At 40.5% G+C, this 21,207-nt stretch overlaps 1 protein-coding gene across 1 annotated transcript in view; it reads left to right on the top strand.

Annotated features, from left to right (window-relative positions):
- Window positions 1-9,895: 9,895 nt before the first annotated feature.
- Window positions 9,896-21,207, top strand: part of TMEM117 (transmembrane protein 117) — a 437,355-nt gene continuing 426,043 nt past the window's right edge. The window contains exon 1 of the mRNA XM_029955779.1: window positions 9,896-10,172. Within this exon, the coding sequence (XP_029811639.1) occupies window positions 9,896-10,172 (277 nt within the window). The remainder of the gene's footprint in view (window positions 10,173-21,207) is intronic.

Genomic DNA, 21,207 nt, shown 5'->3' with positions numbered 1-21,207 from the left:
GGGCGGCCGGCGGTCACGGACGCACCGGCCCTTCTGCGAAAGGGCAGTCGAGACCCCTCGGTGGAAGGCTGTCGGTGAGGAACCCTAGAACTCGGGGCTCTCAGGGTTACTAGGACAGACCTTGAACTTTCCTCGCTTCACTGATTCCTGGGATGGGAGCACCGTAGAAGCCCTACGTATTGTTGGTTAATTAAATTAACAGGTTGCAGGTTTGGGGCTTTCTCCATAAAAACAAAGCAAAACGAAAACCAAAAAAACGAAACTTGAGGGTTTACTAACTTTATTGTGACTATGTAAAGCTTTTTGGCGATTCCTATATTTGAAAATGCCATAGGCCCGCAAGTGTGGTAGTCCATGTGTGTAACACTTGGACTGTCATTATTCATTCTACCCTCAGTGGAACAATGAACTCTGTGTGTGTATGTGAGAAGAGGGTAGTAAACATCACATGCTTGTTTTAGTATTAGTGTCTAATGAACCAAAAAACAGTATGTCGCATAAACATATTTATCACTCGTTATAAATAACATATTGTTTGATATCCGTAGAAGGACTTCTAAGAAGATTTCAGGGTTTTGTTTTGTCTTCAGAAAAAAGTCCTTCCAATTTATTGAATATAAACAGTAGCAGAATCTCTGTAAGAACTATATTTGTTGTAAAGTTCTGAATTTTTCACTATGCCTGTACTTTCTAGCCCCCCCCCCCCCATCTATGTAGTTTAAAAGTAATTCGGGATTTTGAAATTTTGACTCAGGTATTTATCCCCACCCCCATTCCACCTCCATCAGATCGTTTGCTCGGATACCAATACTGTCTAGTTTATTTAATTTTTTGCTTTAAACTGCTAGGCATTTAAAAAATAATTTCAGATATGAATGAATTATACTTTATTCTTGAACTGATTTTCTTTGGTGTGTGTTTAGATTATCAGAAACATGTTGCTGAAAAGCAGGTTTAAGCAATTTTAAAGAATTAATTGGTGAATATTTTTCAACTTTATAACATGAAAGTGCTCATAAATACTTTGCCATTTTAATGAAAAGTTGACTAGTTAGAGAGAACCCCAACCTACTTTGCTTCAGCTTCTCTGTTTTAAAAACTTGCATGGTTTAGAACTTTGTTGTCCCAAAGACTGCACGATAAGAACAAGGAAAGAAAATCACTTAAAGGTTGAAAACAATATGAAAGAAAGTGTAGGAAGTGATTTATGGATGTGATCCTCTAAATTAGTGAGGCTACTACAAATACCATCCTGGTATCTCTTTGAACCACTTATGGTGGTTTCATTGATTGACTTAAAAGGTTGCTTTTTATTTAAAAGGCTGTGTGGTCTCTTATATTGGACTAAAAGCAAGAAGTTCTGTTATTATTGCGATTTGTATTTTTAAAACCTGTATTGCGCATTCACATTATGTAGAATGCTATATGTCATCTCCTCATGCTTGTCTTTTCATCTAACATTTCAAGATAATTTACCAGACCTCAGGGCTGGTCCAGGCAAATGTATATTTGGTTTCTCCATCTTTCTGCCATTTGTCCTTTTATAGACTTGAATATCCCATTATTCAGAGTTTGTTCTCTCTGGAGTGCAATCTTCAGTGTTTTTTGTTTTGTTTCATTTTGTTTTGTTTTTGTTTTTTATTCTTACTCGAGGCTGGCCTCTTATCCAATCATGATCCATACATTTTTTTTCATTTATTAATTCATCAGCAAATATTTGTTGAGTGCCTACTAGATATTAGTTCTCATCTAGTACTTACTGGTTCCTAGGGCCCCTACTTCCTGCCATTGGAAATTTAATCTGTATATTATACTTCTCAGTGTAGGGAGCATAAGTAGTTACTGAGAGTACTGACTTTGGGGTCATATAGAGTTACTTCTGCTGTTCCCACCAGTTGGTAGCTGTATGACCTTGGGCAGATTATAACCTTTCTTAGCCTCCATTTCTTTATTGATAAGGCCAAAGGGCTGGTATAAGGACTAATTGAGATACTGAATGAGAAGTACTTGCCTAACATACAAAAAACACTAAAAAATGTTAATTATTATTGTGTTGTGTCTGTCTGCTTCAGTGGTGTTTCTCTTAGGAAACAGCACTTCCAGTCTGGGTCTTGCCAGGCCATGTCCACATCCAATCCAGCACATAACTATCCTCAGCTCTTTTGTTTGAATGTATCTAGAAGTTCATGCATTTCCAGCCACCAGGCAGAGTGGCCTTTCTGCCACGTGTGTCCATCTCCTGTTTCCCATCTCACAGTAGGAAAGCCCACAGGCATTGGACAGCCTCAAGGCTGGATCAGGAAAGGCTGCCTCACCATTGGAGGCTACCTCCTGGGTCCCTTTTCCCTTCACACTCCCCTGCACCCACACCCTATCCAGTCACACTGGCTTTTTTGCTTTTCCTTAAATGCACTAATCATTCACTCAACACCGATTTTTGCAATTTTTGGGTCTCTGTGTCTGGGTCTCTCCCAGCTATCCACTTGCTTTCCTCCCTTCCCTGAGGTTCTGTCCGGATGTCACCTTATACTGAAGACTGCTTTAATTTCCCTCCCTGTTGACATTGCCCAGTAACTTCCTCCATCACCTTACAGCGTTCTAAAATATTATGTTTTCTATAATATTCCTTTCCTGTTTGATGTCTGTTTCCCTCAACTACCCTACAAGATGCAAAACAGCAGGATGTTGTCTGTTAGTAACCCTCCCGGGTAGGCCATTGTCAGGCGCAGGTAAGCAGCTGGTAGATGTTGAACAAATGAATGATGAATGTTATCATGGAATTACCAAATCTGGACTTTTTCACTTTCTAAATACGATTCTGGACAAGTAGCTTAAGCTTTCTGAGCCTCATCTTCAATATTTGCACAACAAGGATAGTATTCATCCTTTACCTTGTACAGTTGCATTAAGAATCCTTTAATGGTGAGAATAATGTATAAAATCACTCAGTAAATGTAATGTGTAGGTGATATTACTGTCGTGCTCATTGTTAATAGGAATGACCAAGGCTCATTTGTATTTTAGCAGTGGCCTTCAGGGTGGGAAGTACCTGGAAGTGACCAGGCACTTTACAAACGAAATCTCCTTCGGGCTTCACTACAGTGTGCTGAGGGAAGTACTTTTATTGGGGTTTTACTGGTGAAGAAATGGAATCTCCGAGAGGTTAGGGATTTGCCCAAGGTCACAGAGCTAGTTAGTAGCAGGTAGAACTGGACCGTATTCCTGCCACCACAGCAGGCTGCCCTGTGAAAAACAGATGTTCCTGAGTCCTTTGAATCATTCTAGTATCATTCTGATGGTGTGGTTTTGTGCATTAAAACACTAAGACGTAAAATGTGATATAAATATAGGCTGCTATCTTTATCTCTTAAAGAAATAATATTGAACAATTTAAAACTGTCTGCCTTTTGGATGTAGAATTTTATTTTATTATTTTCTTAATGTTTATTTTTGAGAGAGAGAGAGAGAGAGAGAGAGAGATTGAGAGAAAGAGAAAGAGAGACAGAGAGACAGGGCATGAGCCTAGGAAGGGCAGAGAGAGTGGGAGATACAGAATCCAAAGCCGGCTCCAGGCTCTGAGCTGTCTGCACAGAACCAGATGCAGGGCTCAAACTCACAAATTGAGATTATGACCTGAACCAAAGTTGGGCACTTAACCAACTGAGCCACCTAGGCTTCCTGGACATAGAATTTTAAAAGCAGTTATCCTAGGGATTAAATATGATTGTAAACAGTGCTGTGTGTTGTGTGAACTTAAAGAACTTGACATATTGTGTATAATACTATGTAGAGCTAGGTAATTGAAAGTACTAGAAATCTTTTTAAAAAGTAAAGTACTAGAAGTCTTTTTAAAAATTATTTTTCAAGAAATTGGATTCAAGGTGCTGGGCCAAAGTTCACACTCTTGGCTCAGCCATCTTTTCAGAGGCCTTTAATAAGAGCTAAGAGAGGTTCCAGGTGAATTTTCAGACATAAATACTAAGGAGCTTCACGAAATTTGGAGAGATTCTTTATTTTAGACTAGTGCGCTCCAGAATGGAAATGCTCTGTGCATGTTACCTCGTTAGGTATTGCTGGATCCTGAGACCTGCATTAGCAGGCTGTGCACTCAGTGTCCTCTACTTGGCCAGTAGTAGTGTCTTTTGTAGAGTATGTTAGTTCATTAAGGACTTTTACAGATGCATCCATAAATTAAAATTTTTAAAAAAATATTTATTCACTTTTGAGAGACAGAGAGAGACAGAGCACAGTGGGAGAGGTGCAGGGAGAGAGGGGGACACAGAATCTGAAGCAGTCTCTAGGCTCTGAGCTGTCAGCTTGTTGTAGGGCTTGAACTCACAAACAGTGGGGTCATGGCCTGAGCCAAAGTCAGATGCTTAACCGATTGAGCCACCCAGGTGCCCCAATTTTTTAAAATGTAAGGGTATCCTCCATCTTAATCAGACTTGTCATTATGGAAGAACTGTTGCCTGAGCCAGGGTCCCTGCTAAGAAAAATGGTGTTCACTCTCCTGAACACCCTCAGTGTTTTCCTTTATTTGTAAAGACCTTAATAGGTAACCGAGGCAGGGTACTCTGGTTCAGCAGATTATTACAGCAGTTCTTAGGGCATCTATTTTGCTGTAGCCCAGGACCTGATAATCTTTAACTTCAGCTGTTGAAATTGCCTATAAACTTAATTCCCCCACTTTGGTTATGCCTCATACCAGGTTTTCATTATCTAAGCTAACAGAGAAATCTCTCCCAAATTCTTCTCTAGTCAGGTATATCACTCTTCAGTTCTGGAACTTTTCATTCTCTGGTCTCTATTCAGTAAAATACACAAGAGCAATACTTTTGTGTGTCTTCCTTGAATTGGCCCCACCTTACCCCTACGTCTCACAAGATGCCCTCAAGCACTCTGCTCCATCCACAAGGAACTACAGATGCACTTTTATACCAGAAGGTCTCTTCTCTGCCTTTGCTCAGTGTCCTTCCAACTTGAGCATCCTTACCTCTTCCGCTTTTTTCCTTTGAATTTCTCTCCATTCATAGCCTTTAGATCAGGCTTGAAATAATTGTGTGTAAATACAATACTTGTAGTAAAATGTGTGAGATTCCTAATATCTACTATACATATCAGTCCATCTAGAATTGGAAACCATGACTGAAGGCCTGTGGATCATCAGACTGTGTATAAAGTTCCAGCCTGTAGTTAACCAGCGTCTTCAGCCACTGCTTTAATGTGGAAAAGCAGAGGCTTCCAAGATACTGGTAGCAGCGTCTACGTAATGATGTCATTACATACACAAGAGAAGTGAACGGGGTGGGTTAAGGTAGCTCTCAGTGATACAGTGCTCTTTGTAGGCATAGGTGGAAAATCACAGAAAGAGCATCAGTGATGCATTGCAGAAGAACAATCAGATCAACTCAACTACTTACACTTGATGGTCAGAGAAGAACAAAATTCAAGCAATCCTGTAGTCAGTCATGTGACCCCAATTTTTTCTGATCATGCTAGCTAGGTCCACTGGAATTGTATTAGTAGACTCATTCATCCTAGACGTACTGTGAACCTTTGACATACAGATTCATTATCAGAAACTTCCTAACCGATGTGTCATGGGCAAGATTTTGGAATTTATTCCTTTACGTGGAAAGGCTTGGTATAGAGTGTTAATGACAAGTGGCTTGGATTTGAATCCTGGTTTTGGCACAGACCCATTTTGTTATTTGGTACACATTACAAATTCACAGGTCTCCAGTTCAAAATCTATAAAATAAGAGTATTTTCTTCATTGGGCTGCTATGCAGTTTAAATAAAATTTGTAAAGCTCTTTAGCTTAGTGTCTGGTATATGGTTAGGTATTCAATGTTAGCCCTAGTTGGTGATGATAATGCAGAACCCGTCTAAAATGAGATGTTGGGCAGGGTCAGTGCTGAATCAGCGTGGCAATATTTGGGTTCCAGTGCTTTTTTCTCCTTTCTTCTGTGAGTGGAAGCTAATGGAAGGTGTCTCCTCATCTTGCCTAAACAATGAGGAGGCTTTTCTTTCTAAGTGTACCACTCACCATATCCAGTAGATGTCCATTGATTGCCCACTTTGAGGCTGGCTCTGTGCTGTGCCCTTCCCTGAGGTCCTTGTGACCCAGTGAGGGAGAAAAACACATAAACTGATAATTGTACTGTAGTATACTAAGACCTAAGATAAATCACATTTATTTAAGCTCAAAGCTCAGCTATGGTGGCAGAATTGAATGTGAAAAATTACAAGGGTTTGTAGCCCATGTATACTGTGTAGCATAGTCAGTTTGAACCATCTCAAGCCTGGATTATTAGCATTAGAGTCACTGAATGATCATATTGCTTTATGTGAACTGCAGAAGTGAAAACAGCTTTGGTGCTTTGCATACCTGGTACCTGAGGCTGACATGACTAGGCAGACTTTGGGTGACCTTGTGGATGAAGTCAGGACGTGGGAATAAGTAGAAGTTTTCATTCAAGTTATTATGTAGGTTTTGAAATCTGGGACCCTCTGGAAGGCATCACTTTAAGCTTTGGCATATGACGCAAGAATGAATATCAGCCACGTTTAGCATAAATAGACCAGGAATTCAGCTGGTATCTGAGTCACTGAATCTGTTTGTGGCAGTAAAGACTAGCCTGCAGACCTGATGGGAAATACTTCATCAGAAGACACACTTTCAGCTTTACGATATATTAGAGAGATCAAGGGCTAGGCATGGATTTGGGTTCAGATGCCAACTCTTCCATGTATTGGATAGGTCGGTTAGATAGGCAGCAACTACGCTGAACCTTTGTTTACCTGCAACGTGGGGTGATGGTACCATGCACAGCATGCCTGTGGGAACTCACATCAACAAGTACAGGATTGTTGCTCAACTCTGGAGTTCTCTCTCTTGAAGCAATATAAATACTGGGGAGGAACAGCTGACTCCCCAATATTTTGAATGATCTAATTAAGTTTGGGCATGTGGACCTTACATAGCTCACTAAATAAGATTCTGAACTTAAAAACAACAGTAAAATGAGTATATGCTAACCCTTCACAAAGCATTTATTCACAATACAGTCAAGGTCCTATGTATTCAGTGTTCTAAATCCTGGTGCCTTGCTTGTATGTGGGTGGGGGAAGGGAGGTGATGGGACAACTACGGAGAGCTCTGCACTGTAAGAGAAGCAACCTGGAAACCTGTTAACTTCCTAAGTGTCCCTCCTGTCTTGTTCTGATGGGCATGCAGGAATGAGTCCTGCTTCAAGACCCATTGGCCTTGAGATGATTTCTGTGTGTTCTCATGATAGCAGTTGTTAGACATTTCTAAAGATGTTGCATGGAATGGAATTGGCAACCCATTCTGACATCGTTGCATACTGAATATCATGAAAATGCATGATGCTCCTTTTTGTTCTTCACCACTTTGCCTTCTTTGGTGTGATAACCAACCACCGCTGGGCTTACGGGGTGATGACCCTCACATTAGAAAAAAAACCTCGGGGCACCTGGGTGGCTCAGTCAGTTAAGCATCCGAGTTCCACTCAGGTCATGATCTTGCAGTTTGTGAATTTGAGCGTTGGGTCCAGCTGACAGCTCAGAGCCTGGAGCCTGCTTCAGGTTCTGCCCCTCCCCCACGCATACTCTCTCAAAACCAAACACTAAAAATATTAAAAGTAAAGAAAAAGAAATCTATCTACAGTCACCATTCCTAAGTAATCTGAGCTGCAGCCGCTGGGAACAGTTATTTCAGAGTATTCACAAAGATCACAGGGGATTTGAAATTACTTAGAAGGCACAGAGACTATTTGTTTTGCTGAGTTATATTGTCAGTCCTTTTGTGTGTTTACATTGCTTTGCTAAAATAGTTAAGACAAGTATCCCTTAACTTAGATTATGGGTTTAATTGATATCCGTTACCCCAGACTGTTGGATGGGGACTTGAGATCCCATTCTCAGGTCTTTCATTGACTTAGAGTCACTTCAGGCTGTGGCTTGATCTTTATGCTTTTAGCCGTGTGGAAATGAGAATACTTGTCAATGGGAAATTTATCGATTTACCAAAGTGCTCAGGATTTGTGAAGGATTCTTTCGCTTACGTGTATTTTGCCTGGGTTATAGAAGTATACTCTATAGAGTTAACAGAATCATCTCTAGAGAAGAATGCATCTCCAGAAAGCCTTCAGGGGGTGACATCCTTGGGACTGGGCCCTGTGTCTAAGGCAGGAATTGGCTGGGCTGCCTGCAGATGCCGATTCGGTCCTACGGTCGACTTCAGAGGCTCAGATCAGAGCTCCGCTGGCTGACTTTGGGCAAGTTACATAATCTGTGTGAGCCTCAGTTCCCTCCCTGTAAAATGAAGTGGTGGGAATGATAATGACAGTATTTTAGAAGGTTGTTACGATAAAAATAAGGTAATGATGCATGTAGACATCCAAAACAAAGCCTGGATGTCAGACGTTGTAGGCTTTGCAAGGATCCCTTTTTTCTCCCAGTTCTAAACAAATTGAGAAAGAAGAAAAAAGAATTGACAGATTTCAGTGACATTACTACCTTTATTGTTCTGTTTTCATCTCGGCTTTTATTCAGCTTTATTGCTGAAAACATGTGATCTAGCTTAGTCTGAGCATCAGATGGGTTCACCAAAACCGCACCCCAGAATTGGATAGACTTACGAACAACCGGTCACAGGCTTGGTGAGCGGAACGCAGGCTGTGTTCTGTAGAGGCAGGCTGCCTCCCAAAGAGGAAGGTGGAGCTGAGCAAGGCTATGGAAGTGGGGTCTGCACGTCAGAATTTTAAGAAAGCTCGTTACTCTCAATGCACCTCCAGGTTAGGACCCACAGCCATAAGCATATTATGTATTTTGCAATGCCTCTGTTGCCTTTCCAAATGCTTAGATTGAGCATTCTTGCCCTCTTCACTGGGGTAAAATTTCCTACTAACCTGCCATCCCTGCACTTGGTGTGTCCTCTGTGCAGTGGTCCCCTTTTTCCTCACTTCCCACGAGCAGAACTGTCCAGTCCGTTCTGCATGTAACTTCTGTACTATTGACTTAGCTGTTTCATAAAACTTATTCTGTGTTAAAATTGTTTGAAAACTAGACTGTGAACCTTTTTATAGAAGTCCATACATGATATACAGGAAGAGGCCCCCACATTATTAAGGGATCATGCTGAGGAGAGGGGTTGGGGCAAAGGAGCATGTTTATTTTTTGTTCCTATGTACTCAGTTTACTTCTACATTGCTTCCATTTTTTTTTAAAGGACTCTGTATTATGAATGTAACCTAAAAGTAGTAATCTGAAAGAGGAAAAACATTATGTTCTGTTTTTGCTTTGCATTTCCTCCCGACCCTGATTTTGGACAGTCTTCTGCCCTCTCATGTCCCCCCTTTCCCAGCTCTTTTATTCTTCTCCTTTCCTGATCCCCCATGTGGTCAGAGGTGGGATTAGATGGCGGTGAAGGGACAATATTTACTTTCCTCCATCTCGGGCTTGTCTTGGGGCCATGAGGAGCAGGTAGCATCTTTTCTTAATTAAAAAAATTTTTTTATGGTTATTTTTTGACAGAGAAAGAGAGAGCAAACGAGAGAGTGAGCTGGGGAAGGGCAGAGAGAGAGGGAGACACAGAATCCCAGGCAGGCTGCACACTGTCAGCACAGAGCCTGATGTGGGTCTTGATATCACTAACTGTGAGATGGTGACCTGAACCAAATTCAGGAGTTGGATGTTTAACCGACTGAGCCACCTAGGAGCCCCTGGTAGCTTCTTTTCTAAATAACTGCTTTATGGAGCTGTTACAAATCAGAACAGATACTAGGAAGAGAGAGACTATTTGTTCTCCTGCTCTAACGCTATGTATCTTTTCTTATACAGGCAAACAACGGAATTGAAGTTTTGAAGGATGGGTAAAGACTTCCGTTATTATTTCCAGCATCCCTGGTCTCGCTTGATCGTGGCTTACTTGGTGATCTTCTTTAACTTCTTAATATTTGCTGAGGACCCAGTTTCTCATAGCCAAACAGAAGCCAATGTTATTGTTGTTGGAAACTGTTTTTCATTTGTAACAAACAAATACCCTAGAGGAGTTGGCTGGAGGATTCTGAAGGTGCTTCTATGGCTACTTGCCATTCTCATAGGACTCATAGCTGGCAAGTTTCTATTCCATCAGCGTTTGTTTGGTAAGTACCCATGAAATGTAAGGTTGCTAATGATTGAATTCTACTCTTCAAGATAGAGCCCTGTTATTTCTAAATGCCAGTTTATGATGCATTGTAGTGTGCCCTCCAGCCTTAATTTACTGTGCGACGTGGTAGCCGGGTCCTTCCCCTCTTCTCTGTCCAGTGCTGTACTTTCCTGTGGCCTAAGGAAAATTAACACGAGCTACATTTAGTACTAAATTTAATTTCAAAAAATGGCTTAAAGCCTCAATTAATGTGTGTCATCTTATTTAGAGAAGACGTGAAAATAGCTCTTTTCTGGTAAACAGTACCTAAGTATGTTATCATAAAGAGTTTGCCTTTATGTCATACCACGTGTTCATTAAGGTAACTTACCTATTGCTCATATATTTACATATATTATTCATTCTGGGAATTAGAATGGTAACTCCCAATTTTTTACTATTTTTCTTTTTGTTTTTTTTTTTTTGAACATTGACTTTAGGATGTTTATTTTGAGCCTTTTCAAGCACAGATCAGTATATTAGCACAGAATCCCTTGATCATAAGTAATAGACAAAGACAAAGACACTAAAATAGTTTAAGCTAAGAAAAGGTAATTTACTGTAAGGGTACTGAGCTATTTTGCAAAGATCAAGGATAGAATCATTTTGATAATTGGGATAATGAAAACAGGGGCTTGAATTCTATCAGGATATTCTTTGTTACAGTTTCTCTAACATACCTGTTTTATGCTGTATTCATATTAAAGATCAGTTTACATCTACTCGGAGTGACTGGCCTGACTCTCTTGGTCCCAAGTTTAAACTCTCAGAAAAGACCCCAGTGTTGACCTAGTTTGGGTATATTTTTCTCCTTTTGCCTAATTGATTTTGGTCAGGAGTTGGGTGATATTTATCCAACAAATATTCATTGATCACTTATTACATGCCAGGAACTATTCTAGCAAGTGAGTCAAAAAAGTAGGGACTATGCTCTTGTAACAACTTATATCCTGTAGGAGGAAGAAAGACAGAAAATGTATTAATATGTAATATGCAGAGAGAGGTGGTAAGTGTTATTGGGAAAAGAAAGTTTTAAATGCTGCTGGGCCAGTTAGGAAGAGAACTTAGTAATAAAACGTTGGATTTAGTAATTATAAGATCACAGGTGACACAGTGTGGGTATTTTCAATCTAGAAATTTGGCTAGAAACAGATGACCGTGGTTTTAGGAAAAAACAAATTGAAACATAGATATACACACACATAGTATTACTTCTGTATTCTCAGTCTCCTTAAACTATTGTCATCTGTTTCTATTACATACATTTGTAAAATGTACATGTTTTATATTTATTATATATGCGCATAGTTTCAAGAAGTTTGATGAGGAAATGAAAGGAGATAGGAAGTAGCTAAAAATGGAAGAAGGACCGAGGAAAGATTGTATTGTTATTGGTGGTGGGTGCTGCTGGTTTTGAGGAGTGAGATTCATTGTTCTGCTGGTCATTTTGGGGGAAAGAGCTAGATTGAAGTGAAGATAAAGACAGAAAGAGAGCAACTCTGAAAGCTTCTTTGCTTTGTGACTTAGGACACAGGTAGAAATAATGGTCTTGGCGAGGACAGGAGAGACCCCAGTTCCTCGGAAATGTTCTTGAGAGAGATAAAGTCTGATGTTCTGATAGGTCCATTGGGTGGAGGAGTAGGGAGGGAAGTGGGCTACCACCTACTGATCTCTGACTGTGAGCAATGAAGAGAGAAAGGTAAAAAAAAAAAAAAAAAGATACAGGGAATGATTGGCTGATGCAGGAGGTTTAATAAAGTGGTCAAGTTTGGAGCAGCGACCATAGGGAGTGTAGATGTCACCTGCCTAGGAACAAATAAAAGGGTTACTGATGATCACTGAGGGCTGTTGGGGTTAGCCACCATAGACTGCAGTGACATCAATCTGAACTGCTAAGCGTTTTTCGTTATGAGAGCTCAGTCACCTGGAACAGAATTTGAGAGTGATTCATCCGGGTGGGGACTGCTCAGGCTTGCTGCACTGAATACAAAGGATGGAAAATAAATGGAGGGTTCTAGTAAAAAACTTATTGTTTTGTTTAATGGAGGTCTGGCTGGGCATGGAAAGGAAGTAAGAAAGATTGATGGTCTGGGAGGAGCGGGCAGAGGCTAGAAGATTGGGTGAAACTGAGCAGGTGAAATGGAAGTAAGAGGGAAAGGGTTTGTGGGTGTGGTGAGATGTCATGTTGTAACAGAATTACAGCCTGTCTCGAGTGGTGATTCCTAGCTAGAGCGTGGCCTTTATGAGAGCCAAGTAAAGTATAGAGACAGACGGATCATGACAGAGAGGGCATCTAGGAACTGGGTGTTAGTTGGGCCATCCACCAAACATTGGACAAGCATGGTGCCATACCTGACTTCCACAAGGATGGAAGAGGTTAAGGGTGGTGGTGAGTGGGAGAGGGTCAGTTTCCAAAAATGAATGAAGAGTTTTGGAGACAAAACAATAGATGTCTGTTCAAGACAATGACTGGGTGTGTTTGTAGTCTGTTCAGGAAATTTTCTCAGTGTAGCAAGGTTAGGCAAACTTAGATAGAATATCCAGTTTGGAGAAAAGTTATCTACCTATATTAAGATTGATGGTGAAGCATACAGTCAGGGTCATAGTATTAATAATAAGGGCAAATCACTTGGTTCTGTAATTTCTACATTTTATTATTTTATTATAAAATCTTGTGGGTTTTTTTTAAATTTTTTAAATTATTTTTTTAATGTTTATTTATTCTTGAGAGAGAGACACAGAGAGTGTGAGGAGGGGAGGGTCAGAGAGAGAGAGAGAAAGACACAGAATCAGAAGCAGGCTCCAGGCTCCCAGCTGTCAGCACAGAGCCTGATGCTGGGCTCGAACCCATGAACCGTGAGATCATGACCTGAACTGAAGTCGGACACCCAACCAACTGAGCCACCCAGGCGCCCCAAAATCTTGTGTTTTATACTAAAATCATCTTACATTAATGGCTTACTTTTTAATTCTCCTGTTAATATAAATAATTTAGCTGTGAGAAATTGCTCTAAATTTTGGGTGGTATGTTGAGTACAAATTATTTTGAGGTAGTGCAAAAGTATACCCCAATTTATTTTTGCTTATTATAGGAAAGATCCTATAATATAGTTACTTTATCACTTTATTTGGCAATTTTCTTTCTTTTTTTTTTTTTACTAAACATTTATGAAATTACATGGGGTATTAGAGAAGGAATGATAACCTTTGGCACATCATGGTGTTAAGTGGAATGATAACTGGACTCCTGATTAAATTTTTGAATGACCTCCAAACTTGTCTTCTGCTTACGTCTCTCTGCATCACCCTTCTCAGCCAAGTGTCCAACTTCAGCTCAGGTCACCATCTTGTGGTCTGTGGGTTTGAGCCCCGTGCTGGGCTCTGTGCTGACAGCTCAGAGCCTGGAGCCTGCTTTGGATTCTGTGTCTCCCTCTCTCTCTGCCCCTCCCCTGCTTGTGCTTGCTCTCTCTCTCTCTCTCTCTCTCTCTCTCTCTCTCAAAAAGGAATCAACATTTAAAAAATTAAAAACCAAAACCAAAATTAAATCATTTGCTCCTAATAGTTCTGCCCTTCTCCAGTTAATTCTGAATTTTTCTACTGGAATAATTTTTCTACATGGCCAGATGGTTCCTGTTACCTACAAAATAAAATCTAAACTCCTTTGATTGATATCAAAGCTCCTGATGATCTCCTGCCTGACTTCAAACTTGCTCTCTGGACACCCCACACTGTACAGAATTACCTGCAGGTTCTCAGGTCTGCTGCACGCTCTCCTGTGTTTGCGCCCCACCCTGCCCCACCCCGCCCCGGGGCGTCATGCTCATCCCCTTCTTATTAACTTGGTTGATCCCTCTTTTTCCTTTACATCCAAGTTTAAGCATGATCTCTGCTACACTTTCTCGGACTCCCTCCTGTCAGATGTTGTCTTCCCTCCTGCTCCCACTTGTGTCTGCTTGCAGCAAGGAATGTGCAGCAAGCAGGGTGCTGTGGAACTGACAGTCACAGAGCATTATGGAAAAGAATCCAAAATGTAACCCAGCACAAGCATTGTTCTCCCTGGCTTGGAATGTGATCAGTGTGCCCCTCCTGGTTCCCAGATAACTCGCATTATACATAATTCATTTTTTTAAAAGGCCATATTTAAACCTTTAACAGTTTGCAGATGCAAGCTTGTGGTAGGTGGTGGTGATGGTGATGATAGTGTGTATGTGGGGAGGAGTGGGACCAGTAATGGCAAGCACAGAAATTCTTGTTCCAGAAATTAGAATGGTTTACAAAATAATCCAAATCCTTTTGTGAGATCAGTTAAACAGTTTTTCTTTTTGTTAATTGTCTTTTGAAATGCCAAGTAAGAATATTGATAGAATGCCGTTATTCCTTTTATGGTTCCTTTCGTTTCATTAACTTGTGAGTCTTCGCTCACTTATTTTATCATGGAAGACCTCTTGTTAGTGCCCTCCAGGAGGACGATATCATGTGACCAACTTAAAGCCTGCTTGAGGAAGGGTGATAATTCTATGATAATTCAAGCTAGGTGTTGGTTATGAATTTTATTTTTGTGAGATATAAAGATAATAATTTTGTGGCTATTTAGTTAGCAGCATGAAGCTTCCTCATGATTTATAATTTGTAAGGGGAATTGTCCCCAACAAAAATGGTGACTCTTGCAAGTTGGAAATTGCATGTTATCGGAGACACAGATGATTAAATGCATTTTAAATTACCCCCCCCTTTACTGTATGGTTGGAAAAGCATGAGAGAGTTGGGTTTCCTACATATCAGCACTAAATTTTATGATTTCAGACTGGTCACATATCCCAGATTTCCCAAATGTGGAAAATAATGTAATAATGTAAGAGCACAGGGGAAATCACAACTGATACACTTCAGAAAAACTTCTTTAGGTTTAGCACTGAATCTTGTTGAGGTGAGTATTATACTTGGATTTATGAAAATTGAATTCCATTGGAATATGCTCCCAATGCCTCTCTTTTATATTTGTGTAGATGATTCGACTGTTTTTAAAAAATAAGCATGGTGCACCCAGCCTTTTGAAGAATTAAACATTATGCTTTAGAGAAATCCATGAATAGAGAAATCCAATGATTTCTAATAATAACACTTATATTTCTGATGATAAGACTTATTATAAATACGCTTATTCAATAAATCATTTTTATTACAAGACAGAATTGAAATGATTTACCAAAACATGTATGCTTAATACAAATAGGAATAGTAAATGAAGACCACAGAAAAGGAGAATTAAATATATTTTGGTTTTGTGAGGTTAGTTACCCTGTTGATTTTGAGCTTTCTTGGACCCTGGGCCAAAGGGGAAATGTGATATATTATATAGCTTTGGATACCAGAAATGATGAATATTGCAAGTTTCACAGGGCAGTCTTTCTTTGCATTAAATTTTGGAATTTCTTTGCCCGAAGTTCTGGTAAAGAATTTTCTTTTTTCTTTGGTTTGTACTAGAGGCACTGAGGAGTGAAGTGACAAAGACAGAAATGGATTTCACATTCTTGTGTCTTAAAGCAAACTTTTATAAAAGCTTAAAGTGTAACTTTGCTTTTTTATACCCTGAAAGTAATTCTGTGGTGGGCAGAGTGACCAGGGCGTAAACATTACCTTCTGATTGAATGCCTTTACCCAAGGATGAATCTTAGGACATCAAGACTGTGACAAATGTCTTTTTCAAACAAACTGCTCCTGCTGTGTGTCTTCCCCCTTTTCCTTTTGTTTTCTAACATGTGCAAGGAGTCTCTGTTAGTTGTTGTTTTCTTCTTAACATGGATGGAGGGCAGACTGACTCAGAATGAGTTGACAGGAATATGAAACTGATTCTGAACCTGTTACTGTTGCACAGCTCCTTTTTAAAAACATGCATATTTGTATATATAGTTATTTGTACAATTGCTTCACTGACGTCTGGGTTCCTAGCTATACCACAAGCCTCACGAAGTCAGGGCTTCGGTCATATTGCTTATCATTTAAACCTCAGTACCTAAAACAATGCCTGGAACATAGTGGTATTTGATAAATTTAAAAGAATAAATAAATTAATGTTCCTTGGTCTTTTACATGTTGCATTTGCCATTGTTTCCTTTTTATTGTGAGCTCGAGAAGGGTATTCATTTGTTCATTCATAAAATATGAGGCATGGTCTCTGCTCTCAAGGAATTTAAAATCTGGATACAAATGCATGAAAAATTAATTACTCTGATAATACAAGGAAGTGCATATCAAGTATCAAGTTAATAATCCAGACTGTGAACGCTATGAGAATTCAAGAAGGAGATGAGGGTGGGCTGGGAAGGCAAAAGAAAGCTTTGCTGCCAGCGTGGGAACTGAGTTCAGTCTGAAGCATGAGTGGGATGAAAATAGTCAGATCTGATGCAAAGAATTCATTACAGATTTCAGGTCATGGGGTAGATGGTGTCAGCCGAAAGGATGACAACAACTTAGCTTTTATTGGAGGTGGGAAAAACTGAGGAAGTTGTGCTCCTTTTGAAGGGAGTGAAAAGTCTGCATTAAGAGAGAGCAGGAGATGGTAGAAAGACAGGCTGAGTGAGTAAAATTCTTTCTTTGGTCTTTAAGTGCCAGCCTCATACTTTGGACTTTATCTCTTCCATTGTGGTATTTGAATCAAAAAAAGTATTTGAATAAGTGGGAGACATTGACAAGATTCTCATGAATCACAATGAAGCCGAATCTAGTGAGAATCAGAGAAGGGCAGGTTAGGGGAGTAGAAAGGGAAGGAGGAAAGTCATTTTGGAGTTTCTTGCGGCCATTCAGGCCCCTCATGAATAGGGGTGGGACAGTGGGCAGAAAGATGGGGACATGTGGGACCTTATGGAACTTCAGTGATTGGTGGGATATGAGGAGGTGAGAATAAGAGTGAAGTTACAGGGAACTAGGAGATTGGGTGGGTGAATAAGAGAATGGTCATTTATTAAAAAAAAAAAAAAGAGAGGAAGTCAGTCAGTAGGAGAATCCAGTTAGTAAATGGTGGGTTTAGGTAATGAGACCACAGACAATGGACCATTTACCTTGCATAGTGCTCAGAACAGCACAAGGGAGGTTTACTGAACTGAATCCAGGCGCACCATTTCTTATCCAAACCTTGAGACCAGATGTGGTTCAAATTCAGTGGATGTGCCTGTGGTTGGGAGCTGGCCCTGCGGGGCTGAGGAAATGCTGTTACCAAACACACTGGCATAACCATAGCTGGATTATATACTTATTCACATGAAATAGTGTGAATAAAGACTATATGCAGCCTCAAATCTGTTCAGACTAGGCTTTGCTGCTAAGCGAATTCAGGTTTGGTCACGTCTTGCCAGCAAATCAGTTACAACGATCAGAGTCTTGGAATTACAGAAACTGGATAATGGACCTACACATGACTGTAAGCAACATTTCATATACATGTTTGGTTTCTCCAAGATATCCAGCTGCATAGAAATCATGATGTTTTTAGAAGCTGGTGATTAAGAAAAAGAAAGAGAGAGTTTTGACTGAGGTCTTGGTATCTCTAAAAGAAGAATGCATGTGGAAAGTGTATTTTTCTTGTGTTTCTATTCTGCGAAATATTAAGGAGTTTGATATTTTCTATGTAACTAGGTCTGTTTTAGTTCAAATAGGAAGTTCTGAATAAAATGTTCTCAATACATCCAGAAATTAGAGAAGACAAATTCCATGATATTTTTCTTTTCTCTTCTTTTCACAAAAAAGCAGCTTTCCATAAAATACCAAGTAACTCAACAATGTTCTGTCATTTCATGAATTTAATAAAGCTAAATACTTGTCTGTTTTTTATTGTCTTAGCTTTAAGTCCAATCTGAAATTCTTTCCGTTGTGTTTGAGCTTTGCATATGATTTTATCATTTCAAAATAGAAAAGATTCAGATGTCTCAGAAAGTGTGGGCAAGATAGTCATGGTGATAGAGGAGCATCAAAACATGAAGAGACAGACTTCTATTCATATGTTTAGGAAGGAAAAGCATGATTTTAAAATAAGGGTTTGATTATGGTATTTTCTCTTTTGTGTTAGTTGGAGGTGTGAATAGCTAACTAGTATAAATGACCCTCAAGTTTATCCTGATAGTTGATAATACTTAAGACAATGAATATTTATTACTTCTCAGGATGCTTGTCAATAGTTGATTATTTTAAGTATTGTACTCTCAAATAGGACTTCACTTTGGTGGAATTACTTGAACAAATGCTGTAAACAGAGGTGAATGCTACTTAAAATATCACTCTAAGCTTTGTCTTCTCAAAGTACTGTATTTGATACTCATGATAGTCATATTTAAATGCTTATTACCATCTTCATTCTGAACCAATGTATGCTGAGTGCTAGAATCTTCATTTTTCTTACACTTGAGTGGTGAACACTGTAATTCTTTTTTGTGGTGTAAAATAATTTTGGTCAGAAATAACCACAGAATTCAAGTTAGAGAAAAATGTTACTCCAGGGCTTGCGAAAAATAATGAGAGAAGAAACAAAGCAAAGTTTTTAATAAGGGCATTCAGAAAGGTAGGCCGAGAAAGGATTGATATTTAGCATTAAAATAACCCCCAAGGAACACCCTCTTCCCAGGTGATTTCCGTGTCTAAGATTTATTAAACTTGGTAGCACTCACAAAACCTTCTGCTACTTTACTGCCCTCACAGAGCAGAGAAGGAAGATGAGGCTGGAAATCCCGGGTATCCGGCCATTTCCTCCCACCCCTGCCTATTAGGGGCCTTCATTAGTTTGCAGCCAGTCACTGCGCGGCCATTAGCACTAACGGGCAATCAGCTGCTAGGATCGCCTGGCTGCTCTAGTTCCCCTAGGACGGAGGATGCAAACACTGTGAAAGGATACTCTCAAGGACTTGCTCAAACTAACTCAGGTAGAGCGTTGTAATTAAGCAATTATTAACCAAGTACCTTTCTGGATAGTTTTTACTGTGCTTGATAGATGAATCAATCATCAGAGGCCAAGGCACCCTTTCCTTACCGGGTCCAGTCATTGCCTCCCCTTCATCTTCTCGTTTCCCACGTATGGGAGGTAAAGGTAGAACTTTCTCATGAAGCAGCTGTCCAGTGGAATTTCACCGGGCAGACCTGTGCACAGGGTGCTGAGAGGAACCACTTCACTGGTGAATGAAATAGAAGTAGCCAGGGTGGAACCTGACGGCTGGTTAAACTATGTGAACATTGGGAGTGAAGAGTGACTGATCACTTCATTCATTTAAAACCACCTTGAGAGAGACTGATTATTGTTCAGATAATAAGGCCAACAGTCCTAGGTGCGAGAGGAGTATGATTTGCGAGGACACCGACAAGTCAAAATTTCCCTGCTTTGATTTCTCTTTTATGAATTTGTAACACTGGATTATTTCTTGAAGATACTTTCACTGGGTTAAAGAGTTATGCTACTTGGGAGGTATGTTGAACTAACAAGGATATTAATTATTGCCTTCATTGGGAGATCCAGGTCCAAAGGGCAAGGGTTGATAGGTGTGAGAATGTTTTGATATGGTATCTGTGCAGGATTCTGGATAGAAGGAAGGAAAGAAAGGCCACTGAAGACCTAGGGGTTCACTGGGGGTCAGGCTGGAATAAGGACACAGAGCCTTTCCAGAGAAAAACTAGCTATTTCCAGTAGTGGCCTTTAAGCTGTGTTTTGGATTTTGAGTATCCATGGTGGTCGAAGCAGTTCTCTCTTGGTTGGATTTGTGTTTTTATCATGGCTGTTGCTCTGACTTACTGTTGATGGAAAAACAGAAATGCACAGGGTTGATTTGCCTGGCTCCAAGGTCACAGCAATAGCCAGAAGTCAAATTGGAACATAAACGGAAGCCTCCTGATTCCCAGACAGGCATCTTTTCAGGCATCCCAGATGGTGAACTGGCAGCGGGCGGGCCTGGTTGCCTCAGGACTGGGTTGTACTAGGCTACTCCCTATGACTTCGCTCCACTTAGTCTTTGTTCAGGGATTTTTTTCTGGCACCATCCCCTGCCTGACCAGCCTTCTTTTCTGGATAAAGTCATATTGTTGACCCTGCAAGCAGTTGTCCAGTTCCAGGACAAAGCCTGTCATTGCTGCTGACCCAGAAGGTGTCAGCACAGGGCTGCCTGCCCTTGGAGTCATAGGTGACCTCCCGTTCTGTGCTGGGCTATTCTTCTCCCCCGGATTCAAGAGGAATGTGATCACATATCAAGATTTCCCCGGACTAGTCCATGCTTGTTAAGATACTCCGCTTCCTTGAGGACATGCCCACTGAAAGGGATAGATTAGCTAAGAGTAGACAAGCAAATTCACACAGACATCTCAGGGAGCAAGTCCTAGTAGTCCAGGGAAAGTTAGGATTTGCAGTATAAATTTTTAAACTTCATATTTTCCTGCTGCCTCAACATTCCTACCAACAGGCTCTGAGCACCCCGCCCAGGTGACCAGGTGCACCAGTGTGATATAGCCGGCCTCTGCCCCTGTGACATAGTGACACTCAGACACACCCATGAAATCCTCTTGGACCTTCTGTTTGTATACTTCTGACCCCAAACAAGGACACTTGTCCTTGTCCTTGCTCTCTGGGCTCCCTACCTGCTGGGCTAAGATGGCTCTCTTGGTCCTCCATGTCTTCTTTCCCCCATGTGGCCCCCTTGTGGCATGCAGTGACTCTCTCGGACTGAGTGTAATAAATGCTGTTTTCCAGTCCCTCCTGTGGACCTTCTGTGGCCACACTTGACTGACTGACCATCTCATGAAAGAATACAAAGCAGTGTTTCTTGCTGCTTTATGACCTATCCCCTTTCTCTTTTATGTTCTTCCCAATTTATTTCTGTTCGGACTGCTCCATTTTTTTAGTGTCATCAGTGACAAACATTTGAATACCCATTATTTGCAAGGAATGATGCCAGGTGCCATAAGACTCTTGTTTTTAGGAGGTTGCGGTGAGTGAAGGAGATCAGACACGGATATATGAAAAT

The sequence above is a fragment of the Suricata suricatta genome, chromosome 10 (genome assembly GCF_006229205.1).
Source record: "Suricata suricatta isolate VVHF042 chromosome 10, meerkat_22Aug2017_6uvM2_HiC, whole genome shotgun sequence".
NCBI lineage: Eukaryota > Metazoa > Chordata > Mammalia > Carnivora > Herpestidae > Suricata > Suricata suricatta.
Note: the sequence above shows the minus strand (reverse complement) of the source record. Positions and strands in the feature narration are given on the sequence as shown.